The sequence below is a fragment of the Chelmon rostratus genome, chromosome 22, assembly GCF_017976325.1.
Source record: "Chelmon rostratus isolate fCheRos1 chromosome 22, fCheRos1.pri, whole genome shotgun sequence".
Taxonomy (NCBI): Eukaryota; Metazoa; Chordata; class Actinopteri; order Chaetodontiformes; family Chaetodontidae; genus Chelmon; species Chelmon rostratus.
Genome location: NC_055679.1, coordinates 2,875,181 through 2,886,344, shown reverse-complemented (window position 1 = coordinate 2,886,344; position 11,164 = coordinate 2,875,181). Strand labels below are relative to the sequence as shown.

Genomic DNA, 11,164 nt, shown 5'->3' with positions numbered 1-11,164 from the left:
GGTGCTGGGGGGGGGGGGGGGGGGGGGGCCCTATGATGTTCTCTTGTCCCCGGGCCCCAGCAAGTCTGTTGACAGCCCTGCTGGTAGCATCACGTTTTGAAGCGATAGCTCCGTTCCTACAAACCTGAAACCCAACAGCAGCTTTTTCGGGAAAATACAAGCTGCTGTATGTGTAGGAGGTGGGCGTATGTGTGACATCTGTGCAGAAATGCATGTTTCCCCTAACGGAGGTCAAGAGGATGAGCATCGCCTGGGCCCGTTGTCATGGAGACCAGATGGGAGAACATTCAGAGGTAATATCTAGGGCTGATATCAGGCGTTTTTACTGTTCATTTCAATCATGACTCCTGCTTTCATTCCTGGCTCAATATCTAAGCTTTCATCTGCTGCATTCAGAGCTCGGTGACGGCTGTCTCTCCCTTTCAGAGCGGTAATGACTGCTGCTGTGTGCCCGCGTGGATAAGAGGACGGCTACTTGTCAGCTAAACCCTTCAACAAAAATAACCAGAAATGAGACGCTTTTCAATTGAAAGACATTTATTTCGACATTTTCGGCCCACGTGAGCCGCAAAAGTAAACACAGGGTTTCATACCAAAAGGAAATATGTCCACTTTGAACCAAATTCATGCCATTCTGACAACTTTGATATCTCCAAGTAGTTTCATGCCTGTGATTAAAATGGCAGATATTTCGTCTTGGAATGAAACTCTTCAAAAAATACAAGTCGTTGTCGTAGAACTGAAAGCGAGTACAAAAAGAAATCATTGCACGGTATTAAAATGCTGTAGAGAGAAAATTGCATTCATGGCATGGCGGAGAAAAATACCTTGTTAACCAGTGAATCTCGAGAGGCACATATTGGAGTTGAAGAGAGCCACTGGCTACGTCCACATGCGCACTACATGCTGCTCAATGATCACATGAAGGAGCAGGTTTGGTTTAGGAGTTCATTTTTAACCAAGGTGGATTTCCCAAATCTTATTTCTCCTGGGGTGAGAGGGATTTGGTTACTAATTGCAGCGCTTCATCTGGATCAATGTTCTCTGACCTTTTAAACACATGGCATATTCAGAAAAAGTGAATGAAACAGCAGAATCTGGCATTTAATCAGGTTATGTATACACTGATTGTTCGATTAGTTTAACACGAGCAGAAAATCACTGTGCTGAGATGGAAACTGTTGAATAAGTGCATGCATGCCTGTTGGTACCGTGCATACATGCACTGTAAACGGCATGTGACTAAACATCCACCACTGTAACCCCACAACCGGACCCCCACGGAGGAAAACAGGCAGGACAAACAAGCAGAGGAAATGAAGGAGAGGGAATGCAGGTCGACATAATATACAAAGGCTTTCATGGTTTGTTTTACATGAGAGTCAGTTAACGTTTACAGGAGGCTATGAATGTGGACATGAAGTAAACATCTCTGCCGATTGGTTGATCCAACTCAATAAATGACCGTTCACTGAACGCTGCTACCCTTTGTTCCTGCTACGCCTGTCAGGCTTCCTGTTCTCACACAGCCGCACGCAGCTTATAATGATTATGTTATGTTATAGTGTAACAATGCATCCTTGATTTCAGACAGTAGCAGACAAAAGCATCTCCTCATTTCTACTGTTTGAAAACATGAACAAGCTAAGCAGCAAAACCAGATTAATGTCCTTTAACATACCAATAAGACTAAAACTAATTACCTCTACACTGCAGTACAAGACCAGTCTGTTTCTCCAATTAATGCTACATCTCTTTCACATCAATCATTAACTTGTTGACAGGGACCGGCAGCTTTGGCCTCAAGCTTTTAACCACCAGCTGCATGTCAGAATAGGAATATTGGCAAGTCAGCTACAGATGCTGCTAATGTCAGCTCAGTTAGCTCGCTAGCTAAAACTCAGCAACAGCCGTCATGTCAGTCAGCAACATGAACGGGCGCCTGTACGAAATGAGGAGCTGCTATTGTCTGAAAGAGGGTTTTAGGGCGAGGACTAAAAAGGAATGGCTTCCTGGGTAAAGTTGAGGTCTCTGGACTGTAACCTTTCATCAATAAAGAGCAGCACATAGCTGCCTCTGAACTCTGATGGAATCCAGGAGCAGCTTCCACACTCACGTTAGAGCCCATGAACACATGTTAATCCATTCCCTACACTTCTGCTCCTGTGGTTTTGGATCGGTAACAGAAGAAAAGCACGCTCATCCAAACATTCCAACATAGCAAATGTGCCACCATGATGCAGCCCCATGCACACCGCCCCAAAGCTTGCTGTACAAACCTGTCATGCCTGGACAGTCGCTCTTCGGGGGAGGGGTTTAGCGAACAGGACCAAAAACTGGCATTAAGGTACTTTGCTGTTGGGCCATGAAGATTCTTTTGAAGTTGAACTAAATTAACTTGAACTTTATTGATTAATTTTATTTTGTCACCTTTTTGTATTTCTTTCATGTTCCTACGTAAGCATAGTTTGCTAAACTGAATCTTGGTATAAAATCATTTGCCTCGTCTCAATTCAAAATGTTACAGTATCGGTTCACAAGACTGGAATTCACGAGGCAGGCTAGGAAATGGAAATAGAAAAAAAAAGTGTGTATGTACGTCCATAGATTGCTGACTTGCAGACGGGATGAATGTTCCAGTCTTATCCTTGCAGAGAACACTGTGCGATAACTCAAAATACTAAACTAGGAAAATTATAACTGTACTGTGCACATACTGAGTTTGGACTCAAAAACTGAAAAACAAAAACAGGTGGACAATGGATGAAATTTCCACTTCTCGTACCATCAATGCAAATTCATGTTACTCCCTTTTAAGTGGTGGTTTGGTGCTGGTAGACCTGCCGTCACAGCAGTTCAAAGTGTGCGTTCGTGAGCTGACCGTGGACTTGCCTCCACCCCGGCAGTATCTGAGTCCCTCCACTGACTTGATGAAGCAAAGCAGTAATACACAAGGCAGGTAACAGATTTTGGGGCATGGCGGGTGGTAAATCACTAAAATATCTACCTGTCAAAGAGACTTTTTTGTAAGCAGAAGTCCTCTGACAGATGCTCGGCTGCAGAGTAGACCACCTTGCCAATACCAGCAAGGTTTCCTCAGCATTGTGGGTGGTGGTTGGTGTTTTCCTGCTCCTCTTAATAAGACCAGCAATACGATATGCAAGTGCTTTGGTGCAAACTATGCAGATCAAAATCTGTGCTGAGAACAGTCTAAATTTATGGAATATAATGTCTTTTGTTTGTACAAAAAAAAAAAGCCAGGAGCAGAAAATAGTTTTCAAACCATCATGTGGTTGAAGCGAAGTGAAGCGGAGGAATGTGCTGGTCAGTGACAGAGAGCACCCACATTCCCACAAGGCTTAAGGGCGTGAGAATTCGGATGGCAAACAGCAGGTTTCCCGTCTCTGCCAACGCCTTATTATCAGAGGCTGTCTCAGTCGCCCACGTCGCTGTCCTGGTCTCCTATGACCCACAGGAAGTGGAAGCTGAGTGCCAGCAGGGCGGTGCCCAACAGGTCACCCAGAGCTGTCAGGTAAGGGATGGAGAAACTGTCTGGATCCTTGCCACTGCGCCACATGGAGTGCACCATCCAGTCTGCTATAGACAACAACAGCAACACCTGGAAGGGAAAGAGAGGCGGATTAGACTGCTGCTTCCTAACATGAGGACACTACAGGAAGCCCACAAACCTACCCTGGTAGGATCCGAGGGTTTCTCTCTCTGATAACACCCTCATGTCTGTACGTTTAGCCGGAGCCTGCAGCCAGTTAGAGACTGGACACACTAAATCCTGGTGTTTACACTTGTTGTCCACCAAATTAACATTGCCAAGAAATATCTGGCACATAAGCCCCCATGTGGAAACGTGTCGCTGAACAAACGACATATAACAAACATTTACTCATTTAATGAGTGAGCTCTAGAGGTGCTGCTAGGTGGCTTTTCCCTGTTTCCAGTTTCCAATGCTAATGCTAAGATAATTGTCTGCTGGCTCCAGTTACATATTTACTGTCGGGACGTGAGAGTTGTGTCAATCCTCTCATCCCCTTTCTCAAAATGTCAAACTATTCCAAACTAAGACACAAAGTAATGACTTCTGGTAATACTTGTTTTGTCCTTCATTAGGTTCACATTTGTGGTTGTGGGTAAAATGTCTCAACAGCTACTGGATGACTTCCCATGAAATTTGGTTCAGACATTTGGTTTCCCCACAGGATGTACTGGAATATTTGTTCCTCTGTCAACATGTTTCATTTGTCCAATACTTGGTTTGCAACCAATTTCCAGTCGCCTTCAGCTGTATTTTGTCCACCGTGCTAATTAAAATGTTAGCATGCCAACACGCTAAACTTAGATGGCGTACACGGTAAACACTGCACCTGCGAAACGTCGGCATGTGACATTAGCATTTCGCTTACAGCCCCGCTGAGCCCAGGCACAGCCTCACAAAGCTCGTGTTATCAAGGCTGGGGGGGGGTATAAGTGCTTCAAAATGCCGTGCTGAATGCCATAAACACTTAAACTGTAGTGGGAACAGAGAGGAGAAAGAGTAATAGACGGAGCAGCAGACCGAGAGACGAGTTAAGAGGGTGTTATTCATAATTCAAGTTTCCACGCATGGAAGGAACAGCGCAGAGAGAAAAAGAGAAGTCTATTAAAAGATAAGGACAAGTCTATAATTTAAGGGGAAATGAGCTGTCTTGCGTTGGCAGCGCAAACATTAGAAAAACGTACAAAAAAAGCATTGCAGTCACTGAAAGATACTGACATGCTCACAACACAAGCAGCAGTGATGGTATCAAGATGCAGCAAGGAGAATTGATTATGATAATAAAGCATTTTGTGGAGAAATGTCTGAGTTCTGATTACCTGCTGACAGGTTTGAGTGTGGGGGAGTTTTGTTATGGGACGCGTTATCCTGGTAAACAACATCCCGCTTTCCTATCCAATGATGCTCATTCACGGCACGATGAAAGCGTCTCACAGGTGAACAACAAGCTGTCAAACCCGACTATCCGCAAGCGAGGGTGTCACGGCTTCGCCTTTTATTCCCGATGACAGGGTGGCGCGGTCGGACATCCTCTCAGCTCGTGCAGTTGTTGCTTTTGGACCATCGCCTGCCTCAAAACTGTCAACTACAATCCATCATTTACAGTACACGGCTCCCATGGAGGATATTTGTTTGTGTTTTCCCTCGGACAAACAAAGGAAGAGAGGCGGGTGTGCAAAGTTTCACACTGTCGAGCATTAAGATCCAGTTTCCACATTTTGGCAAAACAAATGAAAAATGAAAGAGACAAATATAACAGAGTGTCGATCCATCATGCAGTCTCTTTTCCGTCTCTGTATTTGGTTCTTTAATCATGTCTGAGTGGCTACAGAGAGGAAGTGTCTACAAGATAAAGCTGTTTGATCTCCTGAGATGGCCACATTCGCCCACATCTGCCTTTGTGTCAGTTTCTCCAATTACAAACCACTTACACAAGAGGCGGACAGACGCATGCGGCTGAAAATGAGCATCTGAATGTTGTTCACTTTGTTGTTCGTGGTGGGGAAAGGATAGGCTGATTGGAAGGAAGCCTGAGCAAAATGCTCAGTAAACACTCGCTCAAACAAGTGGAATCATGCAAAGTGTTGGAAATGTTCTTTCTGTACAAACCTGTCGTCAGGCGATGGGCAAAAACATGTTTTATTATTGTCAGAAATCTGACTTTTTTCAAATTAATGATCCGATACTGATCCAGGCCTAAAGAACAGCAGATCCCAGCGTACTTTAATGGATCAGTATTGGCTAAAAAAAGCCCTCATTGGTCTTGCAGCCCTGCATGCGCGAGACTGTGTGAATGTGAAAAATCCTTTGGGTGCGACAGTGTGAGTGTCTCTGACTTCTATTCTTTTTCATTGAGTTCTTTTCCATTGAGACTGAAATTCACTTTTTTTTGAGAGCATCCCAGCCAAGGCAGACAGCAGAACAATGACATGGCTGCAGACATAACCCAAAAAAACAATACACGAAAAAACAAAGAACCAATCAAAAATACAAAAGAAAATGTTATCAATACATCAACAGCCTGATGAACTTGCTTCCAAGTGATTTGGAATCACTTAAAATGTAACCAGCCCTCAAAGATTCAGGTAATTTGGAACTGATTCCAAGCTGAGAGAGCAGCATATTTAAACACCCTTTTCCCAGTTCAGCATGGACGCTGGCAACAGTTAGTAGGAATAAGTCCTGGAAGCACTAACAGTAATATGGCGTGCTTTTTGAAGGGTCGGGATCCGTGGGTAAGATGGAAGCAGACCGAGAATAGCCTTACAAACTAACACCAGCGTTAGCTAAATACACAGAACTGAAGACGCTCGCAGATCTGTTTCTCCTTCTTATCAGCAAACAGCAGTGAACGAAGCATTCAGGTGGCAGCGTCTCATTTTGAGCCGCAGCACGACGTCACTTTCGCTGGCTAACATGACAACCGTCGCCAGCGGCAGAGCACGTCAGCTGTCACTAATTTATCCTCTGAGTAACTCGATGTCCAAAATGAAACTTGCTGTGTCTGAACTTGACCAAAGTTTCCAACAACTCCAACAGAGTGACATGTTTTCTCCAGGTTAACGATCCGGCTGATTGCATCACATCACAACAGCTAAAGGAAAGCTTTGATTCTGCTTTTAGTATTAATACAGAGTATATACAGTACTACCTAAACTGGAGGGAGATGTGTTATTTAAATGAAGTATCTGATCTGACTCAGGGACAGCAGATACCAAATATTAAAGTACTTTGAGGAATTAGAATCAAAATACCTTGATTTGAACATCTCTGATTGTCATTCCTGTAAATCCTGTAGTGAAAACTGGACATTAGATGCTTAAATCACAGCGCATTTTTTTTCAGTGTGGCACATTCATGCACCCACTCAAACAAAAGCCCCGTTTTAACCTGCTCTCTCTTATATTTACTCAGACTTGCTCCTCAGCCCGCTCTGCCTCTGTGCACTACTTAATGCATGCAAGCATACACAACCCTCAATCCTGTGCTCAAAGAAACCTGGAAATCCTGGCTGAAAGGACACACGCCGTATCACTTAATGCCACTCTTAGCTACTCTTGAACACTGCAGGTATTTATCGTCGGGGCAAACATAATTGGATTTTGCTGTACTCTTCCAAAAAAAAAAAAAAAAAAAAAAAAAGCCCACAGAAGTGGTTGATTTGCAGACCGTTACAAGCTGTTTCACATCGTTGATCCGATATTGCGTAATAACTTATTCTAGTGCATGACTTGAATAAAATTTGGCTCAAGACTGACTTGAATATACACAAACTCATGCATGTTATTAAGGCTTTTTCTTTGTATTCTGCCAGCTTTAAGTGTTTGTCTTCGGAAATTAAGAGAAGAAGATGACTAAGTAGGCACATATGGGCGGTTTAAGAGAAGCAGTCACACCAGTTTCCTTTTATTTAGAACTTTCTCTTTGCACATGCTGTTTCCTAATGCTTAGCTGGTAGAGAGATGTGTGGGAAATACAATGACCTTTGTCAGGCTTTGATGCAATTTATGATAAGCTATGCTAGTTATACTCTTGGGTGACATTTTTGTGAATGAAACCTGTCTGCAAATGGGTGAAACCTATAGCAGTAGGTAGCATCCTCTACCATTGTTACAGCAGGTGAGGAAATGTGTCCTGATGAGCAAAGTTCAGCACTTCCTGAAATGTTCGAGTCAATCCAGTTGCTGTGTTCGGACATTGGGGCATTTCTAGGCCCTCTCTCAGCCATTTGGACGCTCATTTCTGGTGCTTGCGCGTTTCATTGCTGTGTAATTGCCTGACAAAATGAGTTTGGGACGCATTAAGGTCCAGAATTACTTCAACATCACACTGCCACATCCTGTTCAGGTCAACATCTTCATTCAGCTGTAGTGGGCACCCTCTCCGGCTCTCACAGAGAGAGCGGTTTGACGCAAAGCAAAGGGACAGAGACATCCTATTTTTAAACTCCGGATTCTTGCTCTGGCCCTGAGTTAATCATCAACAGCTCTCTTCTGCTCTCCTCGAGCAACGCTGTAACGCTTAGTCTATGTCTGGTTGAGATTTACAAGTGTTTCTTCTCCTGTAACATCTGCTGTCACTTTTGGATCACCTATATCTAGACATTCCTCTTGGCAAGCTGTGTTTTTCTCATTTCGCAGAGGAAAAGGCAGGAATTTGTAACATCTCAGTGGAGAAAAAGCATGATAAATCAATCTCACACTTAACTCAAGTCGCCTATTCTGCTTTCTGTATCTGGACTACAAGGTTGTAAAGAAAGAAAAACAACCTGCTGTCTGTCTTTTCATGCCTGAAGCTGGATCCCATTAGCACTTTGGGCCCTAAGCTTCAATTCACTGATGATATAAGAGGGTCTAAGTCTGCACTGACACCTCATCATGTAGTGGACACCAGCTTTGGGAAGTTCTTCACCCAAACGTTGTGACACATCAAACACAAACAGTCTTCATGAGGAAACTGCGAATCAGGATGCAGGTCTTTCAAGTGTCTCAATGCTGACCCATGAGGTGGTTTCAGAAAGTGAGCGGTTGCCACCACGGCTGCCACCTGGCAACATCACCAGCAGAGGGGTGCAATGCCATTACCGATCCTACCAGCCCGTGCGCCACAGGCTGCTACCGTCCATCTACACTCAGAGATGAGACCCCAGATCTTTCCAATACAGAACATCAGCATCTAACATAAGAAATATTTGTTAGATTGTGTTTTTGGGAGCCTTGTTTGTGAGCCAAGCTAAAGCTAAGCTAGATGTGCTGTAATCCTGATCCGTCAAGATAACAGCGATGATACCAGATACCCAGCCTTGACTGAAAAATGAGGTTTGGGATTCAGAGCAAGACACATTCAGTGACTTTTAAAGAGCCCTGAAAATTACTATTATAGGTTTGTATCTGACCATGTGCTGACCCTGTGACTTTTGGCCTTATTATCATTAAATGCCCCAGTATCATGATTCTCATGAATGCTACATTACCATGGCCATGCATATTCATCACTGGTAAACTTTATGCAGCCTGTCCACAGTTTCTTGACTCTCAAACTGCCGAGCTAACATCCTCTCCAGTTTTCTTTGACCCCTCTGTGGCTTGTTGCACTAGTTTACTTCGCATTGCCTCATTCTTTGTCTGAATACACGATGGCCTCACAGAGCATTGTTAAATCGTGTCGTCTCGTGCATTGTTCAAGTTGTGTTTTCATGTTTCTACTCTTGTTTGGTATCGCCCCTGGTTATTTATTCACTGTGGACAAAACCATCAACCACTGCACACCAAAATATGCACAAGTCTGGGCAATTCAGTTCTTTCCCAATCAGTAACTGTGCCATGAGGCTCGCAGAGATATCACAATGAGCTGAGCTGTTCTGCAGAAATGTTTCAATTTCTCCCCTAATTTTCTATGGCTTTCACTTTAAATAGAACATTATCAAACCACAGCATATGCAATTTCTGCTTATCTCTGCTATTAAAGAAACAGGCTGTTACAGTACTTTTTACTTCAACTGAATGACATTAGCAAATTCCACCATGTTACCGACATCTCTGCCAAACTGTGTCCAGCCCCATATTAGAAATATAAAACGATGCTGTAAGGTCTGAATATACTGAATCTGGAATGGATGTGAGTCCATGTTAGGAGTCTGGCTACTGGATATTTGAAATGTAGGTCATGTGAGAATTAAACATTCATTTTTTTTTACTTAGGGTTACATTAAATAAAATACATGTGCATGGAGAAAGTGATTTCAGTTTTCAGATATGCAGTGATACACCACACCAGGGTCTTTTGAGGGCACCGCCTCAGGCTACTGACATCCATAACTAATGCTGCTGTCTACCTCATTCAAGTGTCTGAACTGAGCCCCTTTGATTTCTCTCTTACCCAGATTTGAAACAATCTATTCCAAACATGGACAGAGAACATAAACATTTAAATTAATGCTCCTCATGAGATCAGGGATCATGCATCGCTGCAGAGGCTGGCTGTCCCGTACCCTCATTTGACACACTTAAAATGTCAAACTTATGTGTTCATTTGAGCGTAATGTCAGGCGAGATGATGAGAGCGGCAGGATTTTTATTACTGTCATTAATGCCTGGGTTGAAGTGTAGGTGGAGCGGTTCACTGGAGGTGTAGCCACTGCACAAGTATATACCCTGCTCATAATTCTCAGCCACACGTTTGTTTTCAGATAGATAAGACATCAGGAAGAGCCGTGCACTCATGCCCATTGCTTTACTACCTAATGCTATTCTGTAGCTGTCCAGATTAACATTATGTATAGATATGTGTGGGTGTGTGTATGTTTTATGTTATTTTACATGTGTGCACACGTAGTCATGTATGTGTGAATATACTGTATACATCAGGGGTCACCAACCTTTTTGAAACTAAGCGCTACTTCAAGGGCACCGACTAATGCAAAGGGCTACCACTTTGATAATACACTTCTGAAATAACAAAGTTACACAGTGTACCTTTAATTTTATATTATTATTAATGATATTCTATGTGACACTGATCACAGTGAATCACAATAGTTATTCAGAATGATTAAAAAAGGTAGGAAACAGATACATTTCAATATGCAATATCCAATTGTTTCATTTTCAAATGATCACTTCCACAACATTTTGCAGGAAATCTTTTTCAATTTTTACTAGCCACTAACAGTTTTAGCTTTTGTGACATGTACTGAAGTGTCTCTCCACGTTGTGCCGCTTAGCCGACATCACAGTCGCCACAAATGAGACACACACAGTTTTCTTTCACGTTAGTAAAAAAGAACTCTTCCTCCCATTCACTGTGAAAATGATAAGTTTTCTTCCTTTTTTCTGCCATGTTTTTGTGGGTAGAAAACGCGTTCGTCTCCTCATCTTTGCAGTGCTCACAAGCTCATCTCAGCAAAGCTGGCTTGTCATGCGCACTAGACTGACCTCCGACCCATACTACGTCACAGTTCGTATATTAAACTTTTTTTATGATATACATTTTTTTACGTTTTTATGTATTCGTTTTTAAATTTACATCACTGTAAATGTAATTCAAAAAGAATAGCAACACAATTAAATAAAATTTTAGACAGAGCTAATTCGTGATTAGTGCTATTTTTAGAAC

The 11,164-nt window shown here is 42.9% G+C and overlaps 1 protein-coding gene across 2 annotated transcripts in view; it reads right to left on the bottom strand.

Annotated features, from left to right (window-relative positions):
* Positions 1-526: 526 nt before the first annotated feature.
* Positions 527-11,164, bottom strand: part of slc41a2b (solute carrier family 41 member 2b) — a 34,802-nt gene continuing 24,164 nt past the window's right edge. For both annotated transcript variants that reach the window (XM_041963728.1, XM_041963727.1), the window contains exon 11: positions 527-3,619. In XM_041963728.1, coding sequence (XP_041819662.1) covers positions 3,434-3,619 — 186 coding nt within the window. In that variant the 3' untranslated portion in view covers positions 527-3,433. The remainder of the gene's footprint in view (positions 3,620-11,164) is intronic.